Source organism: Coregonus lavaretus, assembly GCF_964263955.1.
Source record: "Coregonus lavaretus genome assembly, chromosome: 22".
In the NCBI taxonomy this organism is placed as follows: Eukaryota; Metazoa; Chordata; class Actinopteri; order Salmoniformes; family Salmonidae; genus Coregonus; species Coregonus lavaretus.
Genome location: NC_140009.1, coordinates 26,030,737 through 26,055,715, shown reverse-complemented (window position 1 = coordinate 26,055,715; position 24,979 = coordinate 26,030,737). Strand labels below are relative to the sequence as shown.

The following is a 24,979-nucleotide window of genomic DNA, read 5'->3' as shown; positions in this document are numbered from 1 at the left end:
TTAGCATTCTCTCAACCAGCTTCATGAGGTAGTCACCAGGAATGCATTTCAATTAACAGGTGTCCCTTTTTAAATGTTAGTTTGTGGAATTTATTTTGTTCTTAATGCATTTGAGCCATGAAGGTCAGTCAATCCGGAAAATGTAAAGAACTTTGAAAATGTCTTCAAGTGCAGTCGCAAAAACCATCAAGTGCTATGATGAAACTAGCTCTCATGAGGACCGCCACAGGAAAGGAAGACCCAGAGTTAACTCAGCTGCAGAGGATAAGTTCATTAGAGTTACCAGCCTCAGAAATCGGCAATTTACTGCACCTCAGATTGCAGCCCAAATAATTGCTTCACAGAGTTCAAGTAATAGACACATCTCAACAACAACTGTTCAGAAGAGACTGCGTGAATTAGGCCTGCATGGACGAATTTCTGCAAATAAACCCCTACTAAAGGACACCAATAATAAGAAGAGACTTGATTGGGCCAAGAAACACAAGCAATGGACATTAGACCAGTGGAAATCTGTCCTTTGGTCTGATGAGTCCAAATTTGAGATTTTTGGTTCCAACTGCCGTGTCTTTGTGAGACACAGAGTAGGTGAACGGATGATCTCCGCAAGTGTGGTTCCCACCGTGAAGCATGGAGGAGGAGGTGTGATGGTGTGGGGGTGCTTTGCTTGTGACACTGTCAGTGATTTATTTAGAATTCAAGGCACACTTAACCAGCATGGCTACCACAGTATTATGCAGCGATACGCCATCCCATCTGGTTTGCGCTTAGTGGGACTATCATTTGTTTTTCAACAGGGCAATAACCCAAAACACACCTCCAGGCTGTGTAAAGGCTATTTGACCAAGAAGGAGAGTGATGGAGTGCTGCATCAGATGCCCTGGCCTCCACAATCACCCAACCTCAACCCAATTGAGATGGTTTGGGATGAGTTGGACCGCAGATTGAAGGAAAAGCAGCCAACAACTGCTAAGCATTTGGGAACTCCTTCAAGACTGTTGGAAAAGCATTCCAGGTGACTACCTCATGAAGTTGGTTGAGAGAATGCCAAGAGTGTGCAAAGCTGTCATCAAGGCAAAGGGTGGCTACTTTGAAGAATCTAATATCTAAAATATATTTTGATTTGTTTAACACTTTTTTGGTTACTACATGATTCCATTTGTGTCATTTCATAGATGTCTTCACTATTATTCTACAATGTAGAAAGTAGTAGAAATAAAGAAAAACCCTTGAATGAGTAGGTGTGTCCAAACCTTGGACTGGTACTGTATATATATAGAAAAATGCTTTCAGTGTAAACTTAAATGACTAAAACCAAATAGAAAGTACGTAGAAAAGATAATGGACCTATATATTTTTCAATAATAGCCTATAATCTTTGAGAATTTACAAACAAAGCTAGACAATCAGGCCACCATTGATTTTGTTATAATGTTTAAGCATTAGAACACAGCATTAGCCATGTCAAAATGCGTAGAATTGTAGGACTTAATAACAAAACAGCTCTATGGCAAAATGTATAAAATTGCAGGAAATTGGCTATAAAATTGCAAGATTTTCTTTCAGCTCCATGGCAGGTTGTGTAGAATTGCAGGAGATTAGCTTTGAAACTGAAAAACCTCGCTCTGCTGCCAAGATAACATTTTTGAACTTATCTTTGGTCTGTATATATTTTTTCACCACAGCCATTATGGTGGGTCGAGACTCAAAAGACTCCTCAATTGGTGGGTCACAAAGTAGAAAAGTTTGGGAACCCCTGCTCTAGGCTACCTGCCGCCCTTTCGATGGGAAAATATCTTAAGTGGTCTTTCTTGAGTTTAAGGCAGGATCATGTTTACAGTTAATTTAGTGCATTAAGTTATCAAATTCATGTCTTTCATCAGGTTGTCAAGTGTAACACAAGCTCTACAGTACACCCCGCCTTATGCATTAAATAAAGTACATATGATTTTAGAAACAAGGATCTGAACATAATTACTGAGGCCATGTTTCTCAACCACTCTCTTTGGATCCCTTTTGATCACCAAGAACTGAACCTGTATAAAGTGTGCCACAACAAATCATGTCTTCACTGCAAATAGTTGTGACATTATGACGTCATGCAACTGTTGCGAGGAAACCCATCAGTTCCCAGCAACTATCGTAGCAAGCTGATGAAAGTAAGAGACATTAACGCGTAAGAAGGAATCAACCATCAAAGCTTCACAATCCAACCAATTCCAGAATCAGTCCTGTCTAGACTGATTAGAATCCTGAAGATTGTGTTGTCTGTACAGGGAAATGAAAGACAGTCAGGCTTGGAGTGCCTACTGATTTTAATGACCTGGGAGCTTGTCTCTAATATGCTGATTGGATTTGCTATTGATTGTGTTTTCAACTTGTGTAATGGCCCAGTTTTGGTGATTGCTATTGTACTGCAGTGCAGATTGTACTTGGAGACGTGGAGTAATGGGAACATTTAATCATGTCTAACAGAACAAGAGGATCCTACCCTTTACATTGCATTTACCTAACATTTACCCTAGCTCATACTACAGTAGCCTACATCTCTGCAGATGCATAAGGCTGTTGGAGAAGGGTTATAAGTTTACATTCAAGCACAAATAAATGTTAAGAACCGTAATGAAACCAATCTATTTAGTTGGCATTGCACTTGCAAAACATATTCCGCATTCCTCTAGTTACACTTAAGTGCAATATAGTGATGATTCTTCTATTCTGCTTAATTGATAATATTTGAATAATCAAAGTTCCTGGCAGAGTTTGGAACTTGCCACAGGAAGTATGTACAGTATACCCCTGCAACCTGGGCGTACATTTTGGACTCCATGTTTCTCACCCCTGCATGCAAAATAACCATAGTATTTTAAATAGATGGAATGGCACATCAACCAAAACATGTTCAGAATACTACAACTAGCGATTGCATCTGTGAGGTCATAAACAGAATGTGTGTGAGAGTAGGCTATGGTAAACAAGGAAATCCTTTTCTTACTTGTGCACTTTTTGATGCCGGATCCTTTCTTCAGAGCGTGTCGACTGAGTTTGCACTGGAAGTTGTTTTCCCAGAACTCTGCGAACCAAATATTCCTTCTGTTGTTGTCCAAAGTTCTGCTGATGAAGTACCGATCAAACCCTAGAGAGATCAATGAGAGGCACATTTGGATTTGAACTACTGCAGCAATGACTTTATCAACATATTTTTTCAACACTATCTCCGCATAGTACTTTCATCTCACTGGTGTTCTTATCCTGCTGTTGTTTACAGTGTGTCAGTGTTTGATATGGAAATATCTAGCTATATTAGACGTGCATTGTCATAGACAACAGAAAATAGATTTAAATGTCATCCTCACTTGACCAGAACTGCCTACCGTTGTGTGGCATTTATGACAATGAGGAATAAAGGACATTATATAGTGTGTATAACATCAATACCTCGGATGGACTGTCGTTTGGGTAGGATCGTGACAGCCCCTTCTGCCATCTCTTCCTGGTTCAGGATGGGGGAGATCTTAGACCCCCAGCTGTCTGACCCCACCCATATAAAATGTCCTGTCTGGTTAGCCTTCTTAGCTGCTTGAAGAAGCCGCCTGTAAGAGGGGAAAAGAGAGAATACAATACAATTCTTGCCACTTATATACAAAAGGGCCTTGATGATTAGTTGAAAACCGTGTGTTGGTACTGGACATGAACAAAAGCCTACCTGCACATCCCGTGGGTCCCTAGGACCAGCACAACACACTAAAGAAGAACACAGTTGGAACACTGCCACCCTCCCTGCCTAAGACAGAGGGCACCCTGTGGAGTGTGCATGGTGCAGGCTAGTGAACACCCATCCCAGGCTGCCAGTGCTGCCACATTACTCCAAGGTTGGTCCCTCCCTGGTAATAGAGCTAATTAAGAAGCAACCATGATGAGCCAGCCGGCGTTCCCTGCTGTTCCACCAGGCTCTGTATTAAATCACTCATTTTGCTGCCACCAGGACCACAGTACTCAAATCAAATTGTATTTGTCACCTGCGCCGAATACAACAGGTGCAGACTTTACTGTGAAATGCTTACTTACGAGCCCTTTCCCAACAATGCAGAGATAAAAAGTAAGATACATTTGCTGAAACTTCAAAAGGAAATAGCAACACAATATAATAACAATAACGAGACTATATACAAGGAGTACAGGTACCGTGTCAATGTGCAGGGGTACGAGGTAGTTGAGGTATTTGAGTTAATATGAACATGTAGGTAGAGGTAAAAGTGACTAGGCAATCAGGATATATTAGACGTAGTACTGGAAACACAGTCGCTACAACAGCCAGGTACAATAACAACACAGTGTCTCCTGAGTCACTCTGCTACCCCTATTCCTCACCACTCAATCCAAAGAATGAAGAGACTGAGAATAATGCATGTTTGAGTTATAATGACCTTTCTCCTACCTCTCACTGAATAAACATGGTTTATTCTGAGTCCCAGCTTTCCCATGTGGCTTTACAGGAGACAATAATGTCCATAACAAAACCTACAGTATACTATGCAAATGTTGTCATATGCTCCTTTTTTGCCTCACTTGAGAATTGTTATTTGTATGGGTCCATGGCAACTTGTTCCATCCTTCAAAATAAGATAGAACATCTTCCTGGACGTAAGGAGAAGGGAAGGAGACTGTTTCGTCAACTGTCAATTGCAACCCCCCCTTAAGGTCGTTCACAGGACAATCTAGTTTATCACATAAACACCAGGTGTTCTCATCATGAAATCACTCAATTACATGGACTGAAGGTCTATGTTTAGGACAAAATGCAGGATAGCACTAACATCATTCTCCTGTGGATGAGGCAACTCTTGCTCAAGCAGTTTTCTATAGTTTTTGTTTTTTTATTAAGTGGCTGCCAACTGACATTGACTGGGTTCAAGGGTAGAGCAGACATACTGAGCTTAAATCCCCCTGGCTTTGTATAATTACTGTATATCCACACTATTACCCATTATCAAGCTTGGATTAAGTCAATGAGCACTGGGACCTCTGCCCCGGTCATCCACCATCTACGGCTTCCTCAAATCACTGCCTATATCCTTTAAGAAGAATATATACCTGACTAATGTCAACTGCTCCTCTACATGGTAATTCTAGGTTAATGCTATTTATAACAACTCTTTTCTACACATTTGTACTGTTGAGCAAAAGCAATAGGACAGGGTAAAAAAAGTGCAAAATTATTTAATGGTAACTTTGGTTATTGTAATAAATTGCCTTTGGATACTTCTCACATTGGTTTATACTGTATGTGTTACTTGACTCAGCAACCCGATTTTTATTTTAAGCCTATTACCTCATAGAACCTCAAAATCCCTGCATTTGGTATATTGCCTCTGAGGGCAGATGGATATTATACAATATGCATTCTACTCACCAAGCTATTGGAATAAGTTAGCATTATTTATTATATATGTGAGTACAAATTACATGTTAAAGTCATTGCTATATTCTTGAATAGAAAAAGTTCACAGTATAGTTCAAATATAAATCAAATTGGCAATAAATTGTGTAGGGCTCCCTCTCTCTCTCTCTCTCTCTCTCTCTCTCTCTCTTCTCATGCACCTCTCAACAAAAGTCCTGTGTTCATATTTACATACCATAAGCCACTGCAGTGTTGTTTTGTGAAATGTTTTGGATCCTATGTGTGTATCCAATGACAGACAGATGGCAAATGTTGCACTATATCAATATGGAGGACAAACCCATACATTGTGCTATATATGTACTGTATATTCTATGCTTGTGTTAGTACTAGGTAATTTTAGAATGTGCTGCAAAACATAATGGCTAGCTGCATTACTTGCACCCACGCACATCACCACCTGCCACCCCATGCCAACTGATCAAGATGCTCCTCAGTCCTATTAAAGGTTTATAACACTGCAGGGGAACAGAGGAAATTAAACAAGATGCAGAAGATTGGAAATTGCTATAATCTAGAAATATATACCACAGATGAGAAGAACATATTATCAGAATGCTACATATAGTTAGATTGTATATATTTAATGTAAACTGGCACACATCCATTACACTATGGACACCTAATGAAAACAAAGCTGTTATAGCTTACAGTAAATAACTAATTGAATGTTATCTGAGGAGGACAATATACACATTTACAGCCATTTACACCACAGTGTATACCCAATGGGCCAACATTATGAATGTGTCATTAAACAGAAACTCAGATGGATTGAGTAACTTTGTTGGCATCATTTAGTTAGTTAGTTTCATATTTTTTTCATTCCTGTAACAGTCAACTGAACTTACTTAATGTCATCTTCGTTGGCAAAGAGAATGACAACCCGGGCATTGGGGTTCTCCGACAGTCTACGGATGACCTTGTCAAACTCTCCAAGCTTAGGTTCTCGTGGTATCTTCAATGACTGAGAGATGCACACACCTCCTGCAACCAAGACAGAGGAAAAACATTTTAGGACTATTATATTGTTAGGAATTGAAAACTGGTCAAGGTGTGGAGAAATGCTGGATGCAATAGATAAACTTCTATACTTAAGAGTTTTATTAAACAAAAATGTGCACAGGGAGACCAAAACGAGACTTCTGCAAGGTCCGTAATAAACTGTCACCCTCCAGAGGGAAGGGCGGACCTAAATGCTCTTCCTTATCTGTTCGTTGTTTCATCCCTCCGTGCCTAGTTCCAAAACACTAAATCAAGGCTGAAACCTGGGGGTTGAATAGACTATACATTTGACACCCATGGCCAATTTTATGGCTCAGGAGACCAGATACCAATTACTAAGTATTGCTTTATGGTAACCTCTGAACTTAGAGTGGGTACCTAGAGACCAAATTCCAATAGGGAATAATCATCAAAATATGGTTCTTAACAATAGACAGAGGAAAATAGACATGAACAAAAGCTGAACTGCTGATCTGTCTTGGGGCTCCATCCAAACAGTTTAAAATCTGTACCTGGGGACTTAAATAAACATTTATCTTTCTAAGGGTGTGCCATCTTTGATGTACAGTGCCTTGTAAAAGTATTCATCCCCCTTGGCGTTTTTCCTATTTTGTTGCATTACAACCTGTAATTTAAATTGATTTTTATTTGGATTTCATGTAATGGACATACACAAAATAGTCCAAATTGGTGAAGTGAAATGAAAAAGATTACTTGTTTCAAAACATTCTAAAAAAACAAATAACAGAAAACTGGTGCGTGCATATGTATTCACCCCCTTTGCTATGAAGCCCCTAAATAAGATCTGGTGCAACCAATTACCTTCAGAAGTCACATAATTAGTTAAATAAAAACCACCTGTGTGCAATCTAAGTGTCACATGATCTGTCACATGATCTCAGTATATATACACCTGTTCTGAAAGGCCCCAGAATCTACAACACCACTAAGCAAGGGGAACGACCAAGCAAGCGGCACCATGAAGACGAAGGAGCTCTCCAAACAGGTCAGGGACAAAGTTGTGGAGAAGTACAGATCAGGGTTGGGTTATAAAAAAATATCAGAAACTTTGAACATCCCACGGAGCACCATTAAATCCATTATTAAAACATGTATAAAATATGGCACCACAACAAACCTGCCAAGAGAGGGCCGCCCACCAAAACTCACTGACCAGGCAAGGAGGGCATTAATCAGAGAGGCAACAAAGAGACCAAAGATAACCCTGAAGGAGCTGCAAAGCTCCACAGCGGAGATTGGAGTATCTGTTCATAGGACCACTTTAAGCCGTACACTCCACAGAGCTGGGCTTTACGGAAGAGTGGCCAGAAAAAAGCCATTACTTAAAGAAAAAAATAAGCAAAGACGTTTTGTGTTCGCCAAAAGGCATGTGGGAGACTCCCCAAACATATGGAAGAAGGTACTCTGGTCAGATGAGACTAAAATTGAGCTTTTTGGCCATCAAGGAAAATGCTATGTCTGGCGCAAACCCAACACCTCTCATCACCCCGAGAACACCATCCCCATAGTGAATCATGGTGGTGGCAGCATCATGCTGTGGGGATGTTTTTCATTGGCAGGGACTGGGAAACTGGTCAGAATTGAAGGAATGATGGATGGCGCTAAATACAGGGAGATTCTTGAGGGAAACCTGTTTCAGTCTTCCAGAGATTTGAGACTGGGACGGAGGTTCACCTTCCAGCAGGACAATGACCCTAAGCATACTGCTAAAGCAACACTCGAGTGGTTTAAGGGGACACATTTAAATGTATTGGAATGGCCTAGTCAAAGCCCAGACCTCAGTCCAACTGAGAATCTGTGGTATGACTTAAAGATTGTTGTACACCAGCGGAACCCATCCAACTTGAAGAGCTGGAGCAGTTTTGCCTTGAAGACTCCCAGTGCCTAGATGTGCCAAGCTTATAGAGACATACCCCAAGAGACGTGCAGCTGTAATTGCTGCAAAAGGTGGCTCTACAAAGTATTGGCTTTGGGGGGGGGGGGGGGTGAATAGTTATGCATGCTTAAGTTTTCTGTTTTTTTTGTCTTATTTCTTGTTTGTTTCACAATAAAAATATTTTGCATCTTCAAAGTGGTAGGCATGTTGTGTAAATCAAATGATACAAACCCCAAATGATACAAACCCCCCAATTATCCATTTTAATTCCAGGTAGTAAGGCAACAAAATAGGAAAAATGCCAAGGAGGGTGAATACTTTCGCAAGCCACTGTAGTTTGGAGTATTGGTATGGAACACCTGTCGGGCATCAGCATCCGAAATAACTACATTGGTAAAACCATTACAGGGCATCTGCATTTAGATACAGTAAACCTCTATCTAAATTCAGGTTCTCCCCAAGCTAGTCTGGCATATCATTCTTAGAATCACCCTCTTTCTTATTTCTCTGTGTCAACTGAAAGTAGGCCAAAGCAAAGGAGAGTATTTTTTTCGCTCTCAACTAAACCAACAACACTAATCCTATTCATGTCTTCAGGACATTTTATGGATGTCTGGATGCAAGATTAAAATTGTGCAGGTGTAATATTTCACAGTAGGAGGAATGCAAGATATTAAACAATATTTTCATGCACCACAAGGGGCAGATCTAAGACACAAAAACCCATCAATTTAGTTTATAGGGCTGCCAATGAGACTGGAGAAATTGTGTAGCAATTCTGAGCGAACCTATACTCATAATTAAACGGTGAGCACTGAATACATTTGTGAACAGCTGCAATTTTGTACAATTTTTTTAGCTTTATTTTACCAGGCTTGTCAATTAAGAACACATTCTCTCCATGTATTATTGTTTAACTTTAGCATTGTTAGGCTTTTGATTAGTTATGAAATACATATGCCTTGCTTACTGGGAAAGCATAATTTAATTGATCTGCAGCTTCAACTTTCTACTTTCTGACACAGTAAGCATTATTAATGTTGTGTACTGAATACATCCAAATGTATCAAGCCTTAAGGAATTCCACTGACTCATACAACAATTAAGTGGGCCTTCAGAAACATTTTAAAAAATGGACTGTTGTCGCAAATAAATGAATAGTGATGAATAGTTACGTAATAGCCCACCCATTCAACACACATGTTATGGAAACCAGTGCTATTTCATCTAAATACAATCAGTCAAACCCATGTAACCTAATTCCATACTGACCATTCCTAATCTGCCGTGTTAGACTCTGACACATGTAACCGGTGTGAAATGGCTAGCTAGTTAGCTGTGTGTGCTAGTAGCGTTTCAATCAGTGACATTACTCGCTCTGAGACCTTGAAGCAGTTGTTTCCCTTGCTCTGCAAGAGCCTCAGCTTTTGTGGAGCGATAGATAACTAAGCTTTGTGGGTGACTGTTGTTGATGTGTTCAGAGGGTCCCTGGTTCCAGCCCAGGTTGGGGTGAGGAGATGGACTCAAACAATACTGTTACACACACACAATACACTTACAAGTTCCCAAAGAGAGCAACAAACTAAACCTTCCCCTGCCTTGAGGCATTGGTATCGAGCAGCAGAAAGGAAGTGAGAGAGCTCCAGCATACGTCCATTGGATACCAAACAAGCCAAGGCTTTCTAATTCCCAGAGAAACATTTCAGGAGAATTGTTTTGTCGTCCTGCCAAAATGCCACAGCGTCTATGTGCATGCTAATGAACTCGCCTCTCCTGACTCATACATAGCCGGCCCGCTGTATGATCAATGCAGGAATAATACCCTCTTGTTCAGTGAATGGCTGCCAGGGCCTCACGATGGATCAGAAAACAAAGCGGCTTCCCAGCTCTGATACTAATAGGTTGGAAAAGTGGAAGTAAGAAAAAACGAAGTAGCAAAGAACATTAGAGGGACAACCATGGCCGTGATGACAGGCTAGCTCATAGGTGCAAAGGGCCACTTCCAGTTGATGGCATGCATCAGTCCTCAGTCAATGGAGTGCACCAACACACAGATGTTCTTGTACTCCCACATTCTGTATAGTACAAGTAATTGTAGTTTCTTCTTCTTAGATTTTGCTGTATTGATAAACCACTGGGTTTTTCTCACTATTTGCTTCCCTGCTGAGTGTTCTAATGCTGCTGGTCATGCATGTGACAACAAATAAGCCTAGATGAAGCAGCTGGCACTGGCAGTACTCTGCCCATGCAGTCACTGGGCTGGATAATTTAATTTTTCTTCTCTGGAAAAATAGAGACTTATTCCTACTCATATTGTGGTTCATGTCTGTTTCTTGCATGGCCAGCCATCGTCATATTGACAGATCCATGATTCTCCAGCTTCCACAATTCTTTCGCTCTTTCCTCCACACTCCACATTAGATTGAAAGCCATTTGTGGGTTTACATCTATAGTATACTCTTACTTGAGACAGTAAATTAGGGAGCGCTTTATAGACCAACTACAATCCTACAAACCACCATTCAGGGCCCCACTCTATGCAGTCTCCCATCCCACTTTCTTGTTGTCCGTCTCCAATCCTACTCTATTCCACCCGTAAACTTTTCCCATCTAATTAAACCCAGTCTAAACTAATTATCCTAATAGGTTTGTCTATCCAGCTAGCTGTCTCATTCTATATAGGGTACGTAGCCAGTAGACTCATTGGAAATGTTACTTCAGCAAGATCTAGAGGAATGCTATAGCACCTCTCCTTGTCATTGCCGGAGACTGTATCCATCTTAAGTACGTCTTTGCCTCACTGGTGTCTCAGTCCCAGGGTCCCTAACCATATGCTCTGTGGAGGAGATAGAGAGTTATCCCTTCTCCCCATTCCCTTTTCACTTCACTGCTACTGTTCTATGGCCTCTGGAGACGGGGGGAGGGAGATAGAGAGATAGAAAGTGAAAGCTCCTAGCCTCCTGCAGTCGAGGCCCACTATAAAGATCTAATAGATCTGCAGGAAAATAACTTTTAGTCCTTCATGCAACTCTTTATGGATTCTACCAACAAAACGGTTGATGATCTGTTTAAGGATTTAATGGAATTTAAACACAGTTTGGAATTTACGTGGTCGGAGGTGGAGAAGCTAAAAGCCTCGAATGTCACCAGCCAGACCGCATTCAAAACCATGTCTGAGGATTTCGCAATTTTCCAAACAACACTTGACAAGCGCTCTTCCAAAGGAGACTACCTTGAAAACCAATTGAGGCGCAATAACATTTTAATCGATGGAATTGAGGACGTAAAGACTGAAACTTGGCATGTCAAGGCCAAGAAACTCCTGGCAGATCAACTCAAACTGGACCCTAAACTCATCGAGATGGAGAGGGCGCATAGGAATGGCCCTTTCTTCCCCGATGGACGGCCCAGATCTATAGTGGTGAAACTGCTCAGGTTCAAAGACAAGGAGGAGATTCTCAGGAGAGCCAAGTGACTGTAGGGAACCAAAATATTAATCAATGAAGACTTCTCCGAAAAAGGTACGCCTCAAAAGAAAGGAACTGCTGCCACGACTAATTGAAGAACCAAAGAAAGGCAACATTGCATACCTGAAGTATGATAAGGTGGTCGTTCACCCCCCTCTCTTGCCTATTGCAAGTGACTCCGCTATAGTCAACTGATTTGACACACACACACACACATACACATACACACATATTTATTCTACTTTGTTCATGTGTTTCATCTAACCTCATGACCAAAAACACACCGCTCTAAATGTCAAACCCTCTGAAGTCTTCAGTGGTGTTATGTGGACTGTGTCAATGTGCATTCCATAATAAGTGCACCCCTATTGATAAAACTAAGACAAATGTATGGTTGTATTAGACATGTGAGTCATGCAGTTTTGTGTTTCTGTTCCACTCTCTGGATGATTCCGACTGTGTATCTCTCTTAGTTGGGCACGATATCAACCCTGATATTAATAAAGCTAACGATAAATATAATGATTGTGTTGATCCAGATTCAAATTTCCTGAAATTTACCAGAGATTAGTCTATCACTTGTGATTACTATAATGTTGAGCTACCTGTATAGCAGTTTATCTAATTCCAAGACAAGCTTATTTTCTACCTTTCATTTGAACGTTCATAGTCTTCCTAAAAATCATAACCACCTTGTTCATTATCTGTCTTCTCTCAATTTTCCATTGTTGCCCTTTCAGAAACATGGTTGACTGAAGAGACAGCCATGCTTTATGACGTCTCCTTATAATGCTGTTCGCCACTGTAAAACATCAAGAATGGGAGGAAGAGTGTCATAAACATTTTCAATTCTTTGTAAGTGAGGACCTCACACTTACATCTGATAACATTAATGTTGGGATGGGATGCATCTATCAGCCACCCAATTCTGACATTGCTAGTCTCATTGATATCCTTGCATCAACCTTGGATCTGATTATTAATGAAGCTAAAATGTGTTTTCTATTGGGTGATTACAACATAAACTTATTTAAAAGTGAGAACCACTCACTGACATCTGACTTTTTGAATAGTTCATCTGCCACCCTTATTGATAATAATTTTACAAATGATTTGAATAATGTGGCTAATACAGCTATACGTTATACTGATATTTCTGACCACATTCCAATTTTCCACTTCTCTTTGGCAGCTGGAAATGAACAGATTGAATGATTAGTAGCATTAAATGTAGAATATTTAACTAAAGTAATTGTGAGTGCTTTAAGATATTGATTGAGGATATTTCATGTGACATTTTTTATAATCAGGCCGATGTGGAGTCTGCTTACCAGACTTTTCTCACATCTTTCAATTCTGTATTTCACCACTGCTTTCCCTTCGTTAAATGACGTAAAAGAGCAGCAGAAGGGTTCTGGAAACCTTGGTTTACAACCGGTTAATAAAAACAAGTTCTATAAAAAGTTTCTCACAAATTCCTCTCCCCTGAATTCTGCAAATTGCAAAATATATCCCCCCAACAATATTTTCCTAACAAATTCCAAGAATCCTTAAATAATATAAAGTCAACTTGGAAAATCATCAATCAACTGTTGAATAAGAAAAAGTAATCTACAACTATTCCAACTCAATTTATTATTGGAAATAAGACCTATAGTGATCCTGATGTTATTTCATGTGAATTTAATACTTTTTTGCCTGTGGGTTCCTCTCTGTCAAATAAAATAGAGAAAACTGATGGAAATCCATTGGATTATATTCAGGGACATTTCCCTTCTCTGCTTCTGTTTGATCCTCCTGATGTACTGTAATGGAGGTGATGGAGGTAATTGGTAACTTAAAGATATCAGCAGCAGGTCATGATGAGACTGGTGCCTCTTTGGTGAAATCAGTGTCTTCCTCGATTACTGAGCCTCTAATGTACTGTATATCTTCACCAAATCTATGCAAACTGGTATTGTTCCTAAATAATAGAAAATTGCGAAGGTTATCCCCCTCTATAAATCTGGGCATCCAATATATTTTACAAATTATTGCCCAATATCTGTACTACCATGTTTTTCTAAAATCCTAGACAAATTGGTGTATAAGAGAATGTTGAAACATTTAAATCAACACTGTATTCTACAATGCATTTGGGAAAGTATTCAGACCCCTTCCCTTTTTCCACATTTTGTTAAAATGGATTAAATAAAAAAAATCCTCATCAATCAGGTTGAAAAACAGGTTTTTAGAAATTATAGCAAATTTATCAAAATAAAAAACAGAAATAACTTATTTACATAAGTATTCAGACCCTTTGCTATGAGACTCGAAATTGAGCTCAGGTGCATCCTGTTTCCACTGATCATCCTTGAGATGTTTCTACAACTTGATTGGAGTCCACCTGTGGCATATTCAATTAATTGAACATGATTTGGAAAGGCACACCCCTGTCTATATAAGGTCCCGCATTTGACAGTACATGTCAGAGCAAAAACCAAGTCATGAGGTCGAAGGAATTATCCGTAGAGCTCCGAGACAGGATTGTGTCAAAGCACAGATCTGGGGAAGTATACCAAAAAAATGTCTGCAGCATTGACGGTCCCCAAGAACACAGTGGCCTCCATCATTCTTAAATGGAAGAAGTTTGGAACCACCAAGACTCTTCCTAGAGCTGGCCGCCATGCCAAACTGAGCAATCGGGGTAGAAGGGCCTTGGTCAGGGAGGTGACCAAGAACCCGATGGTCACCCTGACAGAGCTCCAGAGGTCCTCTGTGGAGATGGGAGAACCTTCCAGAAGGACAACCATTTATTCAGCACTCCACCAATCAGGCCTTTATGGTAGAGTGGCCAGATGGAAGCCACTCGTCAGTAAAAGGCACATGACAGCCCGCTTGGAGTTTGCCAAAACTAAAGGACTCTCCAACCATGAGAAACAAGATTATCTGGTCTGATGAAACCAAGAGTGTCACGTCTGTGTCACGTCTGGAGCAAACCTGGCACCATACCTACGGTGAAGCATGGTGGTGGCAGCATCAAAATCCCCATCCAATCTGACAGAGCTTGAGAGGATCTGCAGAGAATAATGGGAGAAACTCCCCAAATACAGGTATGCCAAGCTTGTAGCGTCATACCCAAGAAGACTCGAGGCTGTAATCCCTGCTAAAGGTGTTTCAACAAAGTACTGAGTAAAGGATCTGAATACACACAGTGAGGGAAAAAAGTATTTGATCGCCTGCTGATTTTGTACGTTTGCCCACTGACAAAGAAATTATCAGTCTATAATTTTAATGGTAGGTTTATTTGAACAGTGAGAGACAGAATAACAACAAAAAAATCCAGAAAAACGCATGTCAAAAATTTTATAAATTGATTTGCATTTTAATGAGGGAAATAAGCATTTGACCCCTCTGCAAAACATGATTTAGTACTTGGTGGCAAAACCCTTGTTGGCAATCACAGAGGTCAGACGTTTCTTGTAGTTGGCCACCAGGTTTGCACACATCTCAGGAGGGATTTTGTCCCACTCCTCTTTGCAGATCTTCTCCAAGTCATTAAGGTTTCGAGGCTGACGTTTGGCAACTCGAACATTCAGCTCCCTCCACAGATTTTCTATGGGATTAAGGTCTGGAGACTGGCTAGGCCACTCCAGGACCTTAATGTGCTTCTTCTTGAGCCACTCCTTTGTTGCCTTGGCCGTGTGTTTTGGGTCATTGTCATGCTGGAATACCCATCCACGACCCATTTTCAATGCCCTGGCTGAGGGAAGGAGGTTTTCACCCAAGATTTGATGGTACATGGCCCCGTCCATCGTCCCTTTGATGCGGTGAAGTTGTCCTGTCCCCTTAGCAGAAAAACACCCCCAAAGCATAATGTTTCCACCTCCATGTTTGATGGTGGGGATGGTGTTCTTGGGGTCATAGGCAGCATTCCTCCTCCTCCAAACACGGTGAGTTGAGTTGATGCCAAAGAGCTCCATTTTGGTCTCATTTGACCACAACGCTTTCACCCAGTTCTCCTCTGAATCATTCAGATGTTCATTGGCAAACTTCAGACGGGCATGTATATGTGCTTTCTTGAGCAGGGGGACCTTGCGGGTGCTGAAGGATTTCAGTCCTTCACAGCGTAGTGTGTTACCAACTGTTTTTTTTGGTGACTATGGTCCCAGCTGCCTTGAGATCATTGACAAGATCCTCCCGTGTAGTTCTGGGCTGATTCCTCACCGTTCTCGTGATCATTGCAACTCCACGAGGTGAGATCTTGCATGGAGCCCCAGGCCGAGGAAGATTAACAGTTATTTTGTGTTTCTTCCATTTGCGAATATTCGCACCAACTGTTGACACCTTCTCACCAAGCTGCTTGGCGATGGTCTTGTAGCCCATTCCAGCCTTGTGTAGGTCTACAATCTTGTCCCTGACATCCTTGGAGAGCTCTTTGGTCTTGGACATGGTGGAGAGTTTGGAATCTGATTGATTGATTGCTTCTGTGGACAGGTGTTTTTTTTATACAGGTAACAAGCTGAGATTAGGAGCACTCCCTTTAAGAGTGTGCTCCTAATCTCAGCTCGTTACCTGTATAAAAGACACATGGGAGCCAGAAACCTTTCTGATTGAGAGGGGGTCAAATACTTATTTCCCTCATTAAAATGCAAATCAATTTATAACATTTTTGACATGCGTTTTTCTGGATCTTTTTGTTGTTATTCTGTCTCTCACTGTTCAAATAAATTATAGACCGATCATTTCTTTGTCAGTGGGCAAACGTACAAAATCAGCAGGGGATCAAATACTTTTTTCCCTCACTGTATGTAAATGTGATATTTCCGTTTTTTATTTGTAATAAATTAGTAAGCATTTCTAAAAACCTGTTTTTGCTTTGTCATTATAGGGTATGGTGTGTAGATTGCTGAGTTTTTATTTTTATTAATCAACTTTAGAATAAGGCTGTAACGTAACAAAATGTGGAAAAAGTCAAGGGGTCTGAATACTTTCCGAAAGCACTGTATATGCACACCAATATGGTTTTCGTAAAAACTTTTGTAACTTGTGGATCAAATCTTTACAGCCCTGAATAACAATGAATACGCTTTTGGCATCTTTTTAGATTTATTCAAAGCGTTTGACACGGTTGATCATGAAATATTACTTTATTTATAAATTGCATAATTACGGTTTTCATGATTATACATATAATTGGCTAGATAGTTATGTTTATGATAGAGAACAATTTGTTTATGCAAATGGCTGTGCATCTACTAGGCCAAGATATCCTGTGGCGTGCCACAGGGTTCGATAATTGGACCTTTGTTATTCCTAATCTATATCAATGACCTTGCTGCTGTGTCTTTTATCACACAATAATTTTGATTCACTAATTAATGAAGCCAACTCAGGCATGGCCACATTTTCTGAATTGTTCCAGATAAAGAAATTATCTTTAAATGTAAAAAAAATCCTACTTTATTGTATTCACTAGTAAGAATAAGAAATATTGTAAAAAATAAATTTAAAAAAGAGCCAGAATCTCAATTGGTGGGAACGAAATGGAACAAGTCACATCCACTAGATTCCTCAGAGTTCTAATTGATTAAAAGTTATCCTAGAAAGATCATATTCATTTTGTCGGCAGCAAAGTTATGAAATCTGTGGTATCAGGCTTGCGTCCTAACTCTATACTATTGCTTAATTTATCCATATCTCATTTAGTGTAATATTGTCTTGGCCAGTACATATGTCTCCGACCTACACAAATTACTCATCATACAAAATACATCTGCAAGACTAGCCACCTCCTCTAATTACCTGGCTCCATCTGCACCTTTGTTTAAGAAACTCAATATCTTGTCTATTTATGACATTTAATGTACGCCAGTTATAGACTTTCATCTACAAATACTCATACCTCCCAGACAGTTTACCTAAAACCCTTCAATGGATTCTTCCAGGTTAATTCTGAAATCCATCTGTATAACACAAGACACTGCGATAACCTTTACCCTCCCCACTGCCGCACCTCACATAGTCAATTCTCTATCAGATACAGAGGTACCATACTCTGGAATTGTTATCTTCACATTGCCAAAACATCACCAGCCTGATGAATCAAACTACTCAGTAATCTCCTCCATATAGCCTAACTCACACACTCACATGCACACGCACGCACACACACATTTAAACAAAACAAATATATATATTTTTTTTCATGATTACTGATCAATTCATTTATACATTTATGATTAGTAGGTTTTGTTATCTGTTTTAACAAACCTTTTTTTATTTTTGTACTTATGTATTGTATCATTTGTTTTGTGGTGTGGTTTTCATATACGCCCTTGGGCTTCCAACCACACCTGCACACCATTTTTTTATATTTAAAAAATAAATCTGTATTGTTGTCTATCACTTGTTTTCTTAGGTGCAAATAAATTAAACAAAAATTGAACTAAACTGAACTCACTGGGTCCTCTACTGGGTCAGTGGCACAAAACTCCATAATGTATCACTGGCACAAAACACTATAATTTAGCACTGTGCTGCTAGCATGCCTGGTTCATCAGCAATTATATTGCAATCATATTACAATGCGGCAGGTAGCTTAGTGGTTAAGAGCATTGTGCCAGTAACTGAAAGGTCGCTGGTTCTAATCCCTGAGCCAACTAGGTGAAAAATATGTCAATGTGCCCTTGAGCAAGGCACTTAACCCTAATTGCTCACGTAAGTCGCTCTGGATAAGAGCGTCTGCTAAATGACTAAAATGTCGATGTAATTACCAATCTCTGTACAATTGTAGGAATATAATATGTATTCATTGTTCTGCAGGTATTCTGTTTATTTCCTCATTACAGAGTTGTTTGGTGGGGGAGTTTATACTGAACTGCGAAAACAAATCCAGCACAGACTGTTATGCCTTTTTATCGATCAAATTATGATCGTTCCCTCATTATGCATCTGCTATTATAGTTTATGCAAGGTAATAATCCAACGGTAATGACTGCCTTCCAGGAATCTGTTTCTCCACAAAATGCATTTCTAGATTACATTTAGCCGCAGGACAGGTTTTAATTAGGAAAATTCTCCCTCTCTCCCCTCTTCTCTGATGAAATTCCCCACATTGCAGTCCAATCGTTTAGATCCACTGTCATACGGTATGAACATGTAGACAGAAAACAGATAGTCAAGCAATTAATAAAAACACGGTGAATGTTGCAACCGCCCTAGCATGGAAATGTTTTCTTTATGCCAAAGCCATTTCTCAGAACTCCCCCTATCATCCACTTTTGAACTGAGAAATGTACAAAATCCAAAAGGGCACCTATGTGTAAATGCCATTCCTTGATAGTAAGGGAAAGTGTGCTTCTATTGTAAGGAATGGCAGACACTAGAGGACTTGTCAGACAGCATAGGGTTTACTCAGTGTGCATGGTAATATGAGGCAGCAGCTCTGGAATGGATTGTGGTAGAGGCGTGTGTTCACCGTCACTGTGGGAGAATGCAGCCGTTTGTGTTGTGCCCACAGGCCTGCTTGTCAAACACATTTAGGGCCCATGGGGATTCACACTAATATCCTGCCTCTCCTCTCTTACTCTGGTGCTGCTGATCATGTACTTCCTAGTTAATACAGCTCCAGTTACTCAATAATATTTATGTTGATGCATGATGACATGGCTGACAACTTTGAAAAGTTTGATGTTACATAGCCCTAAATTGCATACACGAAGGACAGGTATATGTCATGACTTCCTCCGAAGCTGCCTCCTCTCCTTGTTCGGGCAGGCTTCGGCGTTCGTCATCACCGGCCTTCTAGCCACTGCCACTCCTCATCTCATCATTCCATTTGTTTTGTCTTGTTTATTACACACACCTGGTTTCAATTCCCCTCATCAGTACCTGTATAAGTGTTCCCTCTGCCCCCTTGTCTTTGTGTGTGATTGTTTATTGTGGAGGTTATATGAGCTCGGTGGAGCTCCTTGTACTTTGTATAGACATATATACGGAATAAACCTTTATTCTGTGATTTACCCTCCTGCGCCTGACTCCGTCCAAATCACATGCCACAGTATATTAATATTCATATTAATATATGAATTTAAAACAATGCTTCTCCCTCTAGAAGGAAGTGGTAATCGATGATCTAATGTTATGACATTGACTGCACCATTTACTGCAAAAGACAAGATTTAGGCAGCCATTTCTTGCCTTCCATGCCATATGAACAGGGGTGACATGTTGTTCCTTTGGCTTGTATTCTTGCCTGAAGAGTTTGGTATTTTCATCAAGAACTCTTGAACCAAGCTCTTTCAAATGAAAGTGTTGCCCAAAGCTCCTAGAAGGTTCCATTGAAAGTGAAACGGTATGAAGGGGCTGAAGGCAAACATTTATTCTAATTTTGAACTAGGTAGTAACTAAGTAGTCTATTCCCAAGCCCCCCTCATGCTTGGTGCTAGCTGGCTATGGGACTATGTACTGTTGTTGGCCCACTCAGACGGTTATGATGGTGCACAACACAGACTGTGGAATTGTATCAGACATAAAATAATATTAACGCTACAAGAAAAAACCAGAAAAAAACCAGGAGAGGTTCAGAGAAACACAGAAATATCCTGGACGACAGAGAACTCAGCCTCTGCATGCAGTATAAAGCATCTCCATGGAGCAGGAGGGGTCATTGAGAACGACTAAACATCATTTGGTCAGGGGACGTGTTCCTGCTGGTGGTCTGTTGAGCCATGTCGCCAGACTGCTGTGCTGAGAAGCCTCTTCAGCTTGTTCCATCCACCCGATACAAACTTACAGCACGCCAGCACGCCAACACCCTGACACCATGTTTGCATTTCTATCATGATATTATCTCTATCTGACTGAAATTAAATGAATACTGGTTAATTATGAAAATAGCACCCCTATTGGTGCTATATCTGAGTGTTTAACACCTTTTCTGTCCTCGGAGTTGGGCATTTTAGGGGATTTTAATCTGGATTGGCTATCCTCAGCCTCGAATCAATTTAAGAGTATATGCATTGATTTAAATCTAACGCAATTGATCTCAAAACCCACACAGCTAAATGTGAAAAACCCTGTTAACTTCTCATTGATTGATTATTTGCATATTGATCTCAGTATTTGCATATTGATCTCAGTGATCATTGTCCCATATTATGTATTAGAGATACCAAACAGCAAAATTGTAATCCTCGTTTAATTAAGAAGATACATTTTAAAAAGTTTTCTCCTCTAGGGTTTTTACATGACATGTTCTACTCTAATTTAGCCACCGTCTCCTGTACTCCTGACCCTGAGTTGGGTCTAGAAAATGTATCCTCCATATTTATTCCTCTGGCAGATAAACACACCCCCTTTTAAACAATTCAGAGTCAAAGATAGCTCTGAAGAAAACCAATGGTTAGATCTATCTGAGTTCATTCAGATGAGAATTCAGGCCTGGGCAAAAGCAAGGAAAACTGACGCTGTAGTGGACTGGCAATCTTGCAGACAACTGAGAAACAGATGTACTATCTTGTTTAAGAAAGCAAAATCAAGCTACTTTTTAATCTCTGACGCTGGTGACCCTTCAACATTTTGGAAAACAGTAAATGCACTGAAGCGTACAAACTCCTCTTCTTCCCTGCCTAAGAAAGTTCTGTCTGACTCTGGTATCATAACCGAGAAGAATGTGAGAAGTGACGCTTTTAATCATAATTTTATCTAGGCAGCCTTTTTATTTGAAACAGTGGTTTAATTGACCCTGGTCAGTCAATCGACTGCTCTTCCCTCTGCCAGCCTCTATCTGACTCAACGGTTAATCTGTCAACTTGTAGCTAAAATATTAGAATCCTTGATTAATTCTCATGTAAGATATTTCTTATCTTTGAAATGTATTCTAAATGTACAGAACATCATTCGGGTTTTAGACCAGGTCATAGCACTATCTCTGCTGCATCCCTAGTGATATGATGATGTGGTTAACTGTATGGATAAAAGGCAACATTGTGCTGCCCTCTTCAGTGACCTGTCAAAGGCCTTCGATACTGTTGATCACTCACTGCTAACTCAGAGGCTTTCCTCAATTGGCCTAGATCAGGCTGCATGTAACTGGCTTAAAAACTACTTGACAGATATAATTCAATGTGTATCTACTGATCAAATAAAATTTTATTAGTCAAATGCTTCTTAAACAACAGGTGTGGACTAACAGTGAAATGCTTACTTACGGGCTCTTCCCAACAATGCAGAGAGAAAGAAAATAGAGAAATAATAATAAGAGAAAAGTAAAACACGTCATAATAAAAGTCATGATAAATACACAATGAATAACGATAACTTGGCTATATACAAGGGGTACCAGTACCGAGTCGATTTGCGGAGGTACTAGGTAATTGAGGTTGATATGTAAATATAACTAGGAATAAAGTGACAGAAAGTAAACAGTAGCAGCAGCGTATGTGATGAGTCAAAAAAGTTAGTGTAAAAAGGGTAAATGCAGATAGTTAAATAATTAACCAAATAGCTACCTAGACTAACAATTTAGCAGTCTTATGGCTTGGGGGTAGAAGCTGTTCATGGTCCTGTTGGTTCCAGACGTGGTGCATCGGTACCGCTTGCCATGCGGTAGCAGAGACAACAGTCTATGACTTGGGTGGCTGGAGTTTTTTACAGTTTTTAAGACCTTCTTCTGACACCGCCTGGTATAGAGGTCCTGGATGGCAGGGAGCTCAGCCCCAGTGATGTACTGGGCCGTACGCACTACCCTCTGTAGCGCCTTGCGGTCTGATGCCAAGCAGTTGCTATACCAAGCGGTGATGCAGCCAGTCTCAATGGTGCAACTGTAGAACTCTTTGAGGCTCTGAAGCACCATGCCAAATCTTTTCAGCCTCCTGAGGGGAAAAAGGCGTTGTCGTGCCCTCTCTACGACTGTGTTGGTGTGTTTGGACCAAGATAGATCCTTAGTGATGTGGACACAGAGGAACTTGAAGATTTCAACCTGCTCCACTACAGTCCCGACTATGTCAATAGGGGTGTGCTTGGCCCTCTGTTTCCTGTAGTCCACGATCAGCTCCTTTGAATTACTGACATTGAGGGAGAGGTTGTTGTCCAGGCACCACACTGCAATGTCTCTGACCTCCTCCCTATAGGCTGTCTCATCGTCATCGGTGATCAGACCTACTACCGTCGTGTCTTCTGCAAACATAATGATGGTGTTGGAGCTGTGCATGACCACGCAGTTGTGGGTGAACAGAGAGTACAGGAGGGTACTAATCACGCACCCCTGAGGGTAAGAGTGGCGGATGTGTTGTTTTCTACCCTCACCACCTGGGGGCGTCCGGTTAGGAAGTCCAGGATCCAGTTGCAGAGGGAGGTGTTCAGTCCCAGGGTCCTTAGCTTAGTGATGAGCTTGGAGGACACTATGGTGTTGAACACTGACCTGTAGTATATGAACAGCATTCTCACGTACGTACAGTGGGGAGAACAAGTATTTCCTACTTACAAAGCATGTAGAGGTCTGTAATTTTTATCATAGGTACACTTCAACTGTGAGAGACTGAATCTAAAACAAAAATCCAGAAAATCACATTGTATGATTTTTAAGTAATTAATTTGCATTTTATTGCATGACATAAGTATTTGATCACCTACCAACTAGTAAGAATTCCGGCTCTCACAGACCTGTTAGTTTTTCTTTAAGAAGCCCTCCTGTTCTCCACTCATTACCTGTATTAACTGCACCTGTTTGAACTCGTTACCTGTATAAAAGACACCTGTCCACACACTCAATCAAACAGACTCCAACTCTCCACAATGGCCAAGACCAGAGAGCTGTGTAAGGACATCAGGGATAAAATTGTAGACCTGCACAAGGCTGGGATGGGCTACAGGACAATAGGCAAGCAGCTTGGTGAGAAGGCAACAACTGTTGGCGCAATTATTAGAAAATGGAAGAAGTTCAAGATGACGGTCAATCACCCTCGGTCTGGGGCTCCATGCAAGATCTCACCTCGTGGGGCATCAATGATCATGAGGAAGGTGAGGGATCAGCCCAGAACTACACGGCAGGACCTAGTCAATGACCTGAAGAGAGCTGGGACCACAGTCTCAAAGAAAACCATTAGTAATACACTACGCCGTCATGGATTTAAATCCTGCAGCGCACGCAAGGTGCCCCTGCTCAAGCCAGCGCATGTCCAGGCCCGTCTGAAGTTTGCCAATGACCATCTGGATGATCCAGAGGAGGAATGGGAGAAGGTCATGTGGTCTGATGAGACAAAAATAGAGCTTTTTGGTCTAAACTCCACTCGCCATGTTTGGAGGAAGAAAAAGGATGAGTACAACCCCAAGAACACCATCCCAACCGAGAAGCATTGAGGTGGAAACATCATTCTTTGGGGATGCTTTTCTGCAAAGGGGACAGGACGACTGCACCGTATTGAGGGGAGGATGGATGGGGCCATGTATCGCGAGATCTTGGCCAACAATCTCCTTCCCTCAGTAAGAGCATTGAAGATGGGTCGTGGCTGGGTCTTCCAGCATGACAACGACCCGAAACACACAGCCAGGGCAACTAAGGAGTGGCTCCGTAAGAAGCATCTCAAGGTCCTGGAGTGGCCTAGCCAGTCTCCAGACCTGAACCCAATAGAAAATCTTTGGAGGGAGCTGAAAGTCCGTATTGCCCAGCGACAGCCCCGAAACCTGAAGGATCTGGAGAAGGTCTGTATGGAGGAGTGGGCCAAAATCCCTGCTGCAGTGTGTGCAAACCTGGTCAAGACCTACAGGAAACGTATGATCTCTGTAATTGCAAACAAAGGTTTCTGTACCAAATATTAAGTTCTGCTTTTCTGATGTATCAAATACTTATGTCATGCAATAAAATGCAAATGAATTACTTAAAAATCATACAACGTGATTTTCTGGATTTTTGTTTTAGATTCCGTCTCTCACAGTTGAAGTGTACCTATGATAAAAATTACAGACCTCTACATGCTTTGTAAGTAGGAAAACCTGCAAAGTCGGCAGTGTATCAAATACTTGTTCTCCCCACTGTAGGTATTATTTTTGTCCAAGTGGGAAAGGGCAGTGTGGAGTGCAATAGAGATTGCCTCATCTGTGGATCTTTCGGGGCGGTATGCGAATTGGAGTGGGTCCAGGGTGTCTGGGATGATGGCATTGATGTGA

The 24,979-nt window shown here is 40.9% G+C and overlaps 1 protein-coding gene across 1 annotated transcript in view; it reads right to left on the bottom strand.

The window, feature by feature from the left end:
• Positions 1-24,979, bottom strand: part of LOC311150218 (metabotropic glutamate receptor 4-like) — a gene marked incomplete at both ends in the record, with an annotated part of 241,438 nt that overhangs the window by 67,160 nt on the left and 149,299 nt on the right. The window contains 3 exons of the mRNA XM_084187584.1: positions 2,996-3,136; positions 3,439-3,593; positions 6,313-6,448. Of these exons, the coding sequence (XP_084043710.1) occupies positions 2,996-3,136; positions 3,439-3,593; positions 6,313-6,448 (432 nt within the window). The remainder of the gene's footprint in view (positions 1-2,995; positions 3,137-3,438; positions 3,594-6,312; positions 6,449-24,979) is intronic.